The sequence below is a fragment of the Dendroctonus ponderosae genome, unplaced genomic scaffold (assembly GCF_020466585.1).
Source record: "Dendroctonus ponderosae isolate FM_Combo_2020 unplaced genomic scaffold, Dpon_F_20191213v2 Dpon_F_20191213_5, whole genome shotgun sequence".
NCBI lineage: Eukaryota > Metazoa > Arthropoda > Insecta > Coleoptera > Curculionidae > Dendroctonus > Dendroctonus ponderosae.
In genome coordinates, this window is record NW_026018715.1 from 9,559,802 (window position 1) to 9,574,543 (window position 14,742).

Below are 14,742 nucleotides of genomic sequence, written 5' to 3' on the forward strand. Positions count from 1 at the left end.
CTTCTGGACCAATACCAGAGAGCATCAAAAGTTGCGGCGAATTAACCGCTCCAGCTGAAACAATCACTTCCTTTCCAGCAGTGGCCGTGTACTTTGTCCCATTTTTCCAGAATTCAATTCCAGTAGCCGTTTTATTGGAGAGAATCACTTTTGTAACTAGCGATTCCACAGTAATGTTCAAATTTGTTCTGTTTAACGCTGGAAATATGTAGGAATGTGCAGTGCTTGCTCTTGTATTATTATCCAAATAATATTGAGGCCGACCTACTCCATACTGAGTTTCGCCATTAAAATCTACGTAAGAGTTACCAAGTTCTTCAAATGCACTAACTAGGGCGTCAGTCTGAAATAAATGGAAAAAAAGCTGTTTAAAATATCTTCTAATTGTTAGTTTTGTTGCTGTTTTACCAATATTGGAGTATCTTCAGCTCTACTTAAACTTTGCATTCCATCAAATCCATGGTAAGGTTCATCAGAAGCATTTACCGAAAATGTGGTTTTTTCGGTTTTTTTAAAATACGGAAGACAGTCTTCAAAAGTCCACCCAATATCGCCTAGGTCTGCCCATTGATCAAAGTCCTTGTGGTTACCACGGGAAACAAACGCATCGTTTATGCTGCTTGAACCACCCAAGCCTTTTCCTCTTCCCAAAGAGCAACGTTGGTCAACAGAACCTGAACAATTTTATTATAAATTTTGTTACAATTATTATTAAGTGATTAATTTACCTAAGCAACCGGTGGTTTGCTTAGTTGTGTTATATGCCCAGTTCCATTCCGATGCTACCAGATAACTATTCAATCCTAAAACATCTACAATTGCTGCTCTGGCTTTTCCAGCTTCCACTAGTAGAACCGTAAAATTTTCTTGCTCCGAAAGACGATTTGCTAAAATTCCTCCCGCTGTTCCTCCTCCGACAATTATGAAGTCAAACGTCCCATAGTCTGGATGGTTGATTTCCAATTTATCAATATTTGAATGTGCATTGAACTGACAGGACTTACCGACTGAAGATGCATTTTCAGACGAAAAGTAGTCATCATTGTTAGTCGCCCAAACATTTGATGAAGAATCATCAATGAAGTCTTCAATTTTCGACACAAATTCATCAAACTCTTCATCACTTAGAGCTCGAGTTAAAATGTTTGCTGATAGTGCAAAACAAAGCAATGCTGTAGCATAAAATTTATACTGTTTCATATTAGCTTTTCTTCACGCAACGCTGACCTGAAAAGTGGAAATTCGTTGTGGGATAGGCACCTTTATACATTTCTTAAAGTCATGGAGATAAAAATTCTTTAGTTGTAATATTTAATTTGAATTGTACAAATTAATAATTACACTTTAGATGGATGTAAAGGCTTCGGTTAAACAACAATATAGTTCAATGTAAACACAATTTAAGGTAGGAATATTTGCTGAATGAAAGTCATTTTAAGACTTTGTTTAAGCAGGGAAAACTGCAAATTTATAGTTCATCATATAGTTCATCCCAATATGACAAAACTGTAATACACATATGTACTAAATGTTAACAATCAGCAAAGAAAAGCAACAATTTTTGAAATTTTCTTGGTCTTTTTCAGACATTTTACTATCCGGAACTACTTTATTAAACAATACGTAAATCCTGTTATTATTAAATTATTGACACTAATTTAGAAAAACCAAAATTAAAAATAAGGAGCAAAACATATGTTTCGCAAAAAAATCTTTGCATATTCCGAAACTTGTAATTAAACAATTAGATATAAATTTATATAAAGTAATTTCAAACTGCATTTTACTAATGAATATTTTATCCTGTTCTACGTATTAGAACTATGATTATTCAGTTTTTATGCAATTTCTAGCCAATTCGCAATTTACCTACACAGTGAGTGCATAAAACAGCTTATTCTGAAAATAGCAAACTGAAACATATAATTACTTGCCTAACTAACACAGAATTAATACATATAATTAAGTCCTTAGATTCTGAAAAATCCACTAATGCCTCGTAACTACAGTTCAATGTCAGTGATAAGGTAAATGTAGAATATGTTTCAAGCTTTTTCCATTACTTGTCCATCGAGGAAGACGAAAATTTGATGTTATTAACTAGGCCTGGGTTGAGTTGCGCTATTGAGTTGATGTCGCTCTCTGAGTTAACGAATTATAACTCATCGGTTCAGGAATTATAAGTTATCGCCACATTTTCTAGTTTAAGTTAAGTTTCACGCGCAAGCAATATTGTAAAAGCAAATAGAATTTTGCTCATATTTTCATCCCTATTGCTTCGTGTTATATGGTTCGTCATTTTTCTCTTTTATTTTCTTCATAATAATTGCTGACGCATTTACATTTAAGACCAAAAACTGCACATTTGAGGCAAATAGGCATATTAATAACGAAACTGAAGAAAACGATTTACTTTCCTAATTTATTGTTTACATTCTGCAAATACCTTTGGATTAGCATCTTCGATTAATTTAAATCGAATGTTGGCGATATGAATTGGTATTTTAAAAAGAAAAAAATACACTTTTTAAATCCTTGGGAGCAAACGCTCAAACTGACTTTATTTTTAATGTGGAAAATAGTGCCTATTTACACAAATACATAGAACTATTTGTTAGTTGATATTATAAATTATAATAACGTTCCAAAAAATATAAAAAATGCTTCGTATAAAAGTTACTAGTTTCGAACTGTTTATAAAGTTTAGTAACAAAAAAATGAAGCTTTGGATTTGAAAATTAGGCCCTTTTCGACTTAAGTGGGCCACCCGGTAGCTCATGTGTTTCTAAATTAAGTCTTAGTAGAACGCTTCTATCATATCATAATCATATCATTCGTTAGTTACTTATATATACATATATAAAAATATTCTATTGTCAAATTGGAACTTTTATACTATAATTTTCGTGATGGTATTGCGTTATACATCATATAATCCTTAAATTCACAAGATATTGTTGTTTGTCATTCGTTTTGCCACGTGATGATTGTGCGGAGTTGAATGAAATGGGACGTATTTGTTAAGTAATGGAATTTCTTACTATTATCTTGAGTTTGATGATTTCCTCGGTTCTGAACAAATCACAAACTCAATGGTCAAAATCACAACTTAGGACAACCAGTTGTGCTTTCACCCGGCAATTACTCGCCTTTACAGGGAAAAAAGCGTTTTCTCTTTAAGAAAGCTATTTTATTTCAGGAAAACGTAAGCAAATTTTCAGTTAATAGTCATTTTGACTATTTCATCTGTTAAAATCACACTTTAGAAAAACCACATTTGTTTCTCATTTATACCGGCAATTATTCGCACTTTTAAAATAGTTTTTGTTTGCCTAAATTAATGGTATTGAATAAATTTATTTGGTTTTGCTCATTCACATTTCGCGTATTAACAAAATTTGTGTAGTGAAGATTTATGGCTATTCCAAATCAATAGAAACAACAAAAATAAAACTAAAATTTTTTATTGATCAAAATCGTTTCTCTCCTTAAAAACAGTTTAATCACATCCTAAGCGTAAAATACAAAACATCCTGGGAACCGTAAAAAGTCAATTGAAAACATCCTACAGCACTATTTGATTGTGTACGAACAATAAATAAATAACGCGTTTAGCCTTTCCTAAACTTGAGCACCAGTATACTTATTGTCAAAAAGATGCAAATCCATAAGGTAATTGACAAAAATCCATAGTAAACTGCCGGAACTTGAATGCCCCATCCTCTGGCGATAATGCATCTGTAAAAATTTGAAAAAGTTTTAGTAGTAGAGCCACATTAGATATAAAACACTTTTTTGATACCTCAAACTTTCTGTCGCTTGGGTTAATGGTAGGCAAGTGGAAGCCCAAGTTAAGTACGGACTCATAGCTTCAATAGGCCAAATAATTCCACACAACATCACTATGGGTAAGAAGCTGCCCAAAGCCATGTAAGTGGCGGAACGTTCATTTTCGCAGACGCATGAAACAACAAATCCTGCAATATTATCGAACGTTAATCGAGCATGACAATCTGAATTTTGTGTAGCAAATTACCAAAACACATTCCACAAACACCCGACAAAATGGTCAAACTGAAGAGGTTGAACCAGTTTCCATTTTGTGTGAGTTGAAATATTGGGAAAGCGAACACCAGCACCATGGTCGTCTGACCGAACATTACAACAAATTGGGTGATAACTTGGGAGAAAAGTACTTCAGTGCCAGTAATTCCATTGACTAGCGTTCGCTCCAGGATTCCTTCATTCCTTTCCATTAACATTGCTCCGGAAGTGAGTGCCACAGCCATAAAGAAGATGATGCTGAAATAGACAGGATTGGAGCAATTTAATTCTTAATGTGTGAGGAGGGGCTCACGTTAAAATTATTCCTGGTGCCGCAAAGTCGGTAAAGTCTGGTGATCCATATCCGTAGATGGGGGTTTCGAACTACAATGTGCAGATATAACAATTGTTAATTAACAAAGAAGCGTTTCTATTCTAAGCAGCTGATACTAAATATCTTGAGGATTTTAAAGATTGAACCTTATTAGGTTCCAATTCGACCTCTTCTGTTAATTGATTTTAATTATATGAGAACTATGAACCGCAGACCCAATAAACCTTTTATGTGCTCCATGAAACAACAACCCAGTTTGACATGCCAGGATATTTTTGAGAATGCCCTGTGTAACGAAAATAATCCCAATAGATGAATTAAGTTTCTGCGTTTCCCGACTGGCCAAGAACCCTATTTTACAATACCTTTATTGGTATTCCAAACACTTTGGGATCAATGTCGCATTGCTTCAGAAAGCTCTTGGCATAGCCCTCCAGTCCAAACAACAGATCTCTTGTAATAAATGTGGCAATATTTTCATCTGAAACGGAAATTGAACTGCAAAATTGCTTTTAAACAGTTAACACATGCTTACTCGACTTATCAGAAAACACATCAATGACGCTTCCAGCCAAGTCCCATGAAGGTGTATCTTTACCGTTGTCTATTCTTGATCGTAAGGAATCTGAGAAATTGTTTGGCACCACCAGCATGGCCCAGGACTTGCCTTTCTCAACAGTTTGCCGGGCTTCTGCTTCTGTTGCATAGTAGTTCTATAAAATTGTTTTATTTACTTCTTGGTACCTTCAAAGGTCAACAACATTTTCATCGAAAGTTGAAACTTTGGTACAATGCGGTTCATCACCTACCATTATGAGGGAGTAATTGTTAGAAATATAATCCAGATAATTGCAACTTAGATAGGAAGCGTTGCAACCTGCCTTGTACTCGCAACGTTCCATCGGATAGTTGATCTCATTATTAACCACTGATAGGGTGACATCGTTCGGATCATGTCCAATAGAAAGGCAGAACAGAATCATTTGGCCCACTGGCAATCCTGTAACACAGAAAATCTTGGTGGAAATGGCGCATTTTGAGTGCATTCTTTCATACCAATAATAAAAGTCATGACCGGGATATTCCTCCACATCCATAAGAAGTTCTTCCAAACCAATGCTCGCATGTGCGACCATTTTACTATCTTCAAATAGTCGGTCCACTTCACTTCCGTCTCCTCTTCAGGAGGGAGTTCTGGGGGTATCGTTTCTACAGATGCATCCGGTGCAATTGAAACCCGCCCTGCAAAAACATTTCGTATGTTGCAATTGTCCACTATACAACATCTGGATCTTTACTGGCTGATCTTCCGGACATTGAAGTGTTATCGCCAAATTCTCCTGAAATTTCCCCAACTTCGTCGTCCAGAATCGCTCCTTCGTTTACTGATCCTGCTGGAATCGGAATCGCATCCGTAACGCTCTGAAGAATGCTGGACCGTCGTCGTTTTCCCATATTTTGAATGACGCTGAGCTTCAGGAAGACATCTTCCAGGCTTTCGGCTCCGAATTGGACGATGAGCTGTTCCGGCGATTCTTCGGCGAGAAAATATCCGCCTCTCATTAAGCCAATCTATGAAAAAATTTAAAATATTTACGAAATAAAAAATTGGATGTTACTGGAAATATCAGAGAAATTATTTTTGCACATTATTGCCATAGAACCAGTTTACAAGGAAGGAATGTCTTTTGCTTCCCAAATGAAGTAAATTTACAGCAATTTGCTGACCATAATTTTTTTTCTGACCATGATTGCTGGTTATACAAAAAAAAATTGTCACCAACGTATTTCGTTCAATTAATTCCTGCAGTGGATGTGTTTAAATACATGGGAAAACCCTGCATATTATTTTAAATTTAAGCACTTATTGAAGCGTGTTTAAAGTATACCTAATTCTGTAGAGAACAGAAATACTCGTGCAAAGTTTGCTCTGCATGATTATGTCATATTTTGGTATTATAGAGTTAGTCGGTATGTAAATTGACATTATTATTAAACATTTTTTTATCAAGCCATATTCGTTATTGTGTTCTAGCTAAGAAGTATTAACAGTCTTGAAAGTTTTAACATCTGAAATATTTCTGAATTAACATCTGAGATATACTGAAATAATATCGGAAAAAGTTCTGAATTTCTGAATTGTTCGTAAATTTTCTGTTATACACAATATTGTACAATATATATGATTCAAAAATGTCTAGGCCACATCGCAAAGTGACTAGCGAGCATCGTAGATAATTCCTGTTAAACAAAAGCAATAAAATCATCTACCTAATTACTAAATAAATTCATCTAATAGATACAAGAAAGGGGAGTGCAGTTGACAATAATTTAGTGCTATTACATGAAACGTTACTTAAATATATAATTCCATGTCATTAGTATAATTTTTCCAATTATATGCGTTGTTGTACTTCAAAGGCATGTTTTGAGTATGCTAAAAACTCGAGTGCTGTGCAATATAAAAACCTCAGATATTTGCAGAAGCAGCAATATTTATTATGCGGTTTCGAACTACGGCAACATAATCCTGATTAGATTTTGATCCGAATTAGAGAATTACTGTTAGGTCGACCCTTAACATTTTTTTGTTCAATTCGAGCATTCTTAGTTATAAAATCTTGTCCCTTATAATCAAACGCAACAATGTAAATATTGCTAGTTGCCTTACCAAATGTGCTTGCCGAGCTTCGTCTATGTAATGGGTAGTGATAATCACTGTTTTCCTTCCATGTTTAGTGATTTCCACCAAATGGCCCCAAATGTTCTGCCGTAAAAGTGGATCAACTCCAACAGTGGGCTCATCAAGAATGAGCAGCTCTGGATCGTGAACCAGAGCTGCCGCTAAAGAAACTCTTCGTTGCTGCCCTCCACTGAGACATTTTACTTGCCTGAATTATTTATTTAGTTAGTAAAATGCTCATTTGGTCAGCAATGAACTACGTGTATGGAGAAATTGAAAAGCTATTTATTCTTGGTCTTCAAATTCAGTATTTTTGCTTGTTTGTTTATGTCTTGTCTGCAATTTTGTCATTGATTGATCGTCGCTTTTTGACGTTTTTTTTATCGACGGCAAAAATTAGACAATTTTTAGAATATTTTTGAATATATTACACAATAAGCTGGTTTAACACAACAGAAACTCAACAAATAGATTTCAAAAAGTTCAAACAATATCATTCAAATGTCCGGAATTATATGTATAAAATTCTCATATAAATGTTTTTTTTGGATCAAACGCTAAAGCACGCGACTTTTACTCTAATTCCAACATATTGAGTAGTCCTGTATATTGAAGATAATTCTTCATACCCGAATGAGACTCATATAAATATTTCTTCTTAGAAACACTCAGATAATCGCCTCACAAGGGTTGACCACGTACATACCACTCAGTAGATATTTTTAAATGAGTCGAAGTCTTCTTCCTGCCTTAAACTCGCCTTTTATCTCTTAGACTAATTAAATAAAATATTAACGAGAAAGTATGGGTTGGGTCAGTTCAACGCGAAAATGGTTTTTAATGATTAGAAAAACTGGAAAATAAACTTTCTTAATGCATGTTTGTTTAGAAAGACAATATTTAGAATCTTGGCATTGGAATCTCGTAAAGTTACTGAACTTGGGATTTGAAGCCGGATAAATTAGCGCAAAGTTGCGTATTTAGATGCTTCAAAAAATCGTATTTTAAAAGTGGAAAAGTGTTGACTACCGCCGAGAAAATTCTAAGAAAAGTGAAATTAACTTAAATCATTTTTTTCAGCTCATCTGAAGACATACTTTTAAATAATTACAACATTATTTCTCTCTTTTTAAAGTTAAAATGGCAACTTTAAAGTTGCCATTTTAACCATTAAAATGGACAACTTTGCGATAGTTTAACCGCAAACACTCCTAATGTAAGAGACCTTTATTTACAAAATCTCATATTGCCACGATATACTTTCAAAGATATATGCGGCGTAACCGAACGATTTAAATATCAGTGTTAAATATTTATTATTAGGAAGTTTAACACTGATTTTACTATACTTATTTTTAACAGTTTTCTTCAAGAAACTGGCGTCTGAAAGTCGTTACCGAATTGCCACCCAAAAAAATATTTCTAAAGTTATTAAACTTTAGACTAAAAAAATTAAAGTCGTAGAAACTAAAATTGGACAGGAAATTAGAAACGCACTCAATAATGTTCAAGATGAGTTTGTATATTGATTTTGATTAGTTTATAAATTTGAGTGGCAATTTTGTTTACTTTTTACGGAAAACTGTCAAAGATCAGTTTGGAATATGCTACAAAAAATTATTAAAATTTTGTTGAGCACTGAATTAAATTACGAAAAATAGAAAAATAAATAATTATATGCAATTTACTGAATGCTCCAAATGTCTTACATTTATATATTTGGCAGTCATTAGTTTTACATAATTTGAGGCAACTTGTGTGTGTTTTTTGGCAGAAAGTATTATGCATTTCTTTCCGAAACAAACCTGACCATGAAAGTTTTCTGCGTTAAAAACTTGTAAGTCAACACTTCTAACAAACGTTGAAAATCTCTTTCCTTTGACGTGTTTTACTTTTTTTGAGCTGTTGAGCTTAATTTGTTAACTGCACTTAAGAATTGTTCTGTTAATAGCACTAATGCCTTTCAATCAATTTCGTCCGGTCTGGTCTGGTTTATTGCGTATGATTTGTCAGCTGAAGACATTCCGTACAGTTCGACACAATTTATTTTTTTTCTGTAAGGGATTGTTGGGGCTGCACTGCAAGCCCCAACACAGACCTTTTACGACACTTACCTATCAGGATCAGGCAGCATCAGCAAATTTACCAAAAATTCCAGCCTGGCCTCGACTTGCTCGGTACTCAAATCGGAGACCCATCCGAAGTACTTCAAGGTTTCCCTAATTGAGAATTCGCCGTAAAGGGCGATTTCCTGCAATTTCATTAGATTTACTTTTTCAAGCACAATTACGTCGAGATTGCCAACGTTTTAGGGACAAGTTTTAATTTACGAAATTACGAAATTATCGGCCGAGGTCGCGGCACCCATTCAAACATGGAAGTCTCCAAAATTGCGATTCATCTAAGCCACGCTTTGACCAGTGGAAATGTTACATGATGATAATTAACATAAAAGTGGTATTTTTCAAATGAAGAATGAAAGCAGTTGCGTGTAATATTTAAAGACTTTAATTCTAGATGCGTCAGATGACCTTTACATTAAATAAGAGCTTGTGTTAAGGTGACAGTTTCTTCATGAAGCGCTTTGGAATACGACGTGAAGACATTGAAGACTTTATTATTGCTGTTGAGAAATTTCAGAGTTTTTTAGAAAAACTTACCTGCGGCATGTAGCCGATTCGTGGGCCTGGAACACCGCTTCCCTTTGATCCAGGCTGTCCTCCCAACACCCATATTTCTCCCGAATTGAGTCGTTTCCTACCTACTATGCAATTGAGCAAAGTTGTCTTACCACAACCACTAGCACCAAGTAACCCGTATCTGAAAAAAAAACAGGCTGGAATTTGTGCTGACAAATTGAGGAACGCCACTCACATACATCCCTTGGGAACAGTCATATTAAGGCCATCCAATATGATATTCGGCTGGCTTTTCGATCCATATTTTTTGTGGGCTCGCCTAACGCAAACAGCCTGCTGCTTCCTGGTCTGGACTGTGGATTGCTGAGCCTTAAAGTTTCTCCTGCGGAGCTCCAGCTCGGTTGGACCTGCAGTCGTCATTTCTCTGAAAAAAATAACTAGTTGTAGACAAAGCAAAGATCTACGGCTCTTAGGTCACGCAAAAGCAACTAGATGCTCATAAAAATTAAACCTTAATGAGCTTTTTATAAGGTTGTTTGACTGTCCTCGATTGCACAAATGATTTCGTTTTGAATTAATGGTAAACATGAAAAAGGATCTTTATTGGAAACATAATCAACAAGTTTCTTCGCCAATTGAGGAAGGGGTTGGAATAGTTTCCCGATATATTGAGTGGTCGATTTAACTCTAAACAAAAAATTGAGGTCAACATTTTTTGACGTTGGCCCTGTTTTCCAGGTCATCAGAATATTCAAACCATATAAGAAATTAATCTAAAATCAATCAACTAACTAACAATAAATGTCCAAAATGATAATTATCAAGATCGGTAGGTACAGTTCGTCTCACAGACAAGACAGAAAAAATGCATTGCTGCGTAAGATGTCTTCTCTATCAAGTTATCTGCAAGCTTTTCTAAGGCGTTCCTTTATGTTTTCAAGAGTGGTAGGGTCATTCCGGTCTATGTAATATTTCGTAAAAAATCTATGGATGTTCGATCCGGTGATCTAGCGGGCTAGACAACTGGACCACTGACAATCCCGCGTCCTGGATAGTGCCGACCCAAAATTTCACTCAATTTTTGAATAATGAGCAGGGCATCCGACGTGTTGGAGGCACATTTCATGTCTTTGCTGAATGCCCCAATTTGTTGTTTTTCATTGGGCACTCAAAGTAGGGATTATTTACCTCCAATTTACACGGATTATACAACTTGACAACACAGTAGTTTTCGGCTAATATGTTCATCATTCGTTAATAAAACCGTGTCTGATATTGCAAACGATTTCTAAAACCTCCCATGCATTTCATCTCTTCGGTATACTGAAGGAATAGTGAAAGTTACATAACGATATATTATGTCTATCGTTTCGTAAGCGGCTTCGTCACTGTTCAAACTTTTGTAGATCAAGGTTGAGCCCAATTTCACAGACTCTTGTAGTTCATTAATTGGCTAGAAGCTCGTGAAATGTTTGAACTTTTCCTTATCTATCAATAAGCGGTAACATTTCCAATGTATCGGCTAATTGGTTAGTAATTTCCGTCGAATGCGTACGTATGGAAAATGTCCAATATTTTCGATATTGTCACAGCTTAAATTGGACTGTGAAAACTTTTCCATTGGAAGAATTGATGGTCGCCTTTTAAAAACTACACTTTATAAACAATAAACTGGTTTATGGTTGCTTGGTCATCATTGGCACCTGCAAATATTTGCGTCAATTTTGAGAAAAGCTGTGTCATCAAATACTACTAACTTTTAAGTAGTTTGTAATGGTTATTAGTGTAAACATGCTCATGATGTTTTCCTTGAGTTCAAGCTTAAGTAAAGAAGAGTGTTGCAATCAGAATTTATTTTACAGTCAAAATAACCTCAGAAGAACACAACTAAAGAAAACAGTCGGTTTAAAACTGGTCAGAAGTGCTCAACGTCCATTTAGTTATATTGTTAAAATGAATTAGGTACTGAAGTAACCCGCTGCCGGTTTTTGTTCATAAATATTTCCTGAAAATCAGGAACTCTTTATTTCTTTTGTTACGCCAACAAATACCTTCATTTACAGCAATACTGCCATTGTAAAAGAAATACACATTCCGTCCTTTTATCAATTCTCTTTGCTGGTCAAATGTATTGATTTGGTGGAAAGAATTAGAGGCACAATGGAAGAAAAGAGGAAAATAATTGATTTCTATTCATACTCCCTTAAAAATTATCGGGGGATATCGTTTCAAAGCCTAACTTAGAATATTTTTTTCTTAGAATAGAAAAACCTTTTCTAGGTTTGCAGGTATTAAATCAGACAAAGAAGTCTGTCTGTTTCATTAGTCTGTTCAATTTAAAAATTAGGAGTAATTTCTTTAAATTTATTGTGATTGCAGGGAATGTATCTTTGTTTATTAATCATATGAGACTTTAAATCGCACTTTTAGTGTCTTGAGCTAAAAGTGTAACGATTTACACCCTTATGAGACACTTGATCTTTAAAATAATGTTCACTTTTCCATGGATGATTGAATCGTTGTTTTGGCAAAGAAACGTTCATTTCGCTAGAACAATATTTAATCTTTTGCAAATAAAGTCAATTAATAATTAATGGAAACTATCATTACTCAATGGCATACGCAAGTATTACCTCAGATAATTTTTCATTATCGAGAAATATAATTAAACTAGTGACAGGAACGATGATGAAGCAATAACACAAAACACTTAAATTGTCAATATAATTAGAAACGTTTAAAAGACGACTGGAAATTAATTGGAATGTCAATAATTTTTAGAGTGTATTTTCCACGACAAAGCGGTTAAAAGCAAATTTACGGGCGAGGAAATTACACAAAGTGCTTATTTGCATGAGCAAATTGGGGTAATCAGCCTGCGAAGAATGTGGCAAGATGTGAATAAAGCAGTTTTTCTATTATTAAATGTCCATACTTTCTTAGTATCCACCACTTTTTACAGTGGCTTCAAGGCGAGCGTCAATAAACATGACCCAGTTAAAAATTGGAAAAAAGCGCTTATTTCGCAAAACTAGTTGCGTATCGACGTGCATCAGTTAAATCAGTTTACCTTAAATCATCCAACTGTTTGTGAAAAGTAGGTCTGATGTCATACGTTATTATTAAATAAACCACTTTGCTGCCCATGCATGTTCTGAGGGAAATGCTTGGAAAATATACCGGCACGTTGCTATCAGGAAAATATGTTAAAAAAATTGTTTGAAAATGCTGCTGAAGTTGAAATTCTCTGTCAGTTTTCCAAAACATCCAACTTTTTATAATTTATTAAAAGTTTTGATATTTTTTTCACTTTAATGAGGACATCAAACTCCCATTTTTCGGAAGTTTTCCCAAAATTTATCGCCAGCGGAAATAAGCACTAGGCTGTATTTCTGCTGATTTTCCTACGCTTTCAAGAAAACGCATTTTTATGTTGCTCTGAAATTTTTGCAGGGTTTGTGTCAGACTGTATATTTGCGTTATTTCCTTCCGTTTCTAGTCACTCTAATTTGCTTTCGAGAAAGTGCTGATTTTTGAGATCTTGAACACGGCGTAAAACGTAGGCTTCCGACACATGGAAAAATTGAAAAAATGTCTTTGCTTTTCCCAAGTTTTGGGAGAATGGAAAATTTTTATCGGCTATGTAAGATGACATCCATCTACATTTCTGTTTAATTTCCTGCCATTTCAAGGCAGCGCTGTTTTTTTTAATCAGCAGCTTAAGTAAAACTCAATAAAATGCAACTTCTGACCACAAAAGAAAATTGAAAAGAAACAAGATAGTATTTTCTATTTGATAGGCAAAAAAACGGCGCACCAACTAGCAGAGCTTGTTTACATATAAAACCCTGTGAATTTTGACCAATAAAGCAACAAACCTAATTTTAGCTGCTTTATTATTTAGATAGACCAAAGTAAAAGAAGTATCAAAATTTACAAACACTTTTCAGGAATACAAAATTAGAAAAGTATTGCTTCAAACTTTAAAATTTCTGCTAAATAGTATAAAACAATTAACGATATTAAAATTAACTTTAAACTCATTTTTTCAAAGTTAATTAAACACGTTCGTTCACTCGCCCCTTCAATCGTTGTATGTATAGGATGAATAGTTCAAAAAGACTCATACATTTACAGTGAAAAAATGTATTTTGGCGAAAGTATAGGATTACTGATAGTGCAATTTGCATTTTTACACGAACCTCAGGAATAAAATCTTATGTAAAAGTAATTAACCAACACTTTTTGGAGGCAAATTCTGAACTGATTAGTGGAAACATTACCACAGTCTTGTAGTATGTACAAAAATAATCAATAACTGTATATTTAGCCTGTGAATTATTTAACAAACTAGACTGGAAACCGCCAGTTGTGGAAGTCATCAATATAAGTGAACTGCTGATGTGAATTCATTACTGTACTATTTTCTAATAAAATATATTAATTGGGATTTTCAGAAAAGAACATTTTTAGGTGAAGAATTTAAACTGAAATCAACATTGGAAAACTAGTTTTCAATTCTTCTGATTTTTAAGATCCAAGTGCATTTTCGGGCCAAAATATCCACAGTGAAATTACTATCTACCCTCTGCAAAAGTTCTACTTACATTTTTTGATAGGTTTTATTGACACAAAAAACTCACTGAAATCTTAACGCACTGAAAAAGAAGCGCGAACTTAACATGCGAGCTTTCATTCACGAATTACTTTGCACGCTAGCAGGATTAGAGGTTTTTGACGCCGGGTGTCGTCCTGCTGCGATCGCAAAACCGCTTCTGAAGTGAATTTTTGTTGCTGGTTTCTGTCCAGTTTGACCAGTGCAAGTCCAAAGCATCAACCTTGGTTCAACCACAATAATTGGAGGAAAACCATTTAAGACATTTGACCCTACAGTCTCAAAATACGTAATGATGCTTGTTATATAATAGCAAAAAACAATACAAGATTAATTAATTTGCCTAATAATTGTGAATTAGCATATAGTGACCGTGATCGTAGGGCAAGCAGGGTCATTTATCTAATGTCGATGTTCTCCAATGTTC

General features: G+C 34.6%; 1 protein-coding gene across 1 annotated transcript; it reads right to left on the reverse strand.

Annotated features, from left to right (window-relative positions):
- Window positions 1-3,448: 3,448 nt before the first annotated feature.
- LOC109535189 (ABC transporter G family member 20) lies at window positions 3,449-14,742 on the reverse strand. The gene is made up of 14 exons (XM_019901061.2): window positions 14,308-14,742; window positions 9,936-10,124; window positions 9,722-9,881; window positions 9,176-9,312; window positions 7,050-7,269; window positions 5,677-5,950; window positions 5,435-5,620; window positions 5,188-5,378; window positions 4,914-5,091; window positions 4,744-4,859; window positions 4,358-4,428; window positions 4,037-4,302; window positions 3,803-3,977; window positions 3,449-3,738 (listed from the first exon to the last, which is right to left on the reverse strand). Exons 2-14 carry the CDS (start codon window positions 10,118-10,120, stop codon window positions 3,612-3,614), a joined length of 2,286 nt encoding a protein of 761 aa, XP_019756620.1. The 5' UTR covers window positions 10,121-10,124; window positions 14,308-14,742; the 3' UTR covers window positions 3,449-3,611.

Bases quoted from the DNA above. Each gene is read 5' to 3' on its own strand.
- LOC109535189 (XM_019901061.2), bottom strand. From the start codon at position 10,120: ATGACGACTGCAGGTCCAACCGAGCTGGAGCTCCGCAGGAGAAACTTT. The intron at 9,882-9,935 runs GTGAGTGGCGTT...TTTTTTTTTCAG, and splicing joins ACTGTTCCCAAGGGATGTAT to ATACGGGTTACTTGGTGCTA. The intron at 9,313-9,721 runs GTAAGTTTTTCT...ATGAAATTGCAG, and splicing joins GAATCGGCTACATGCCGCAG to GAAATCGCCCTTTACGGCGA.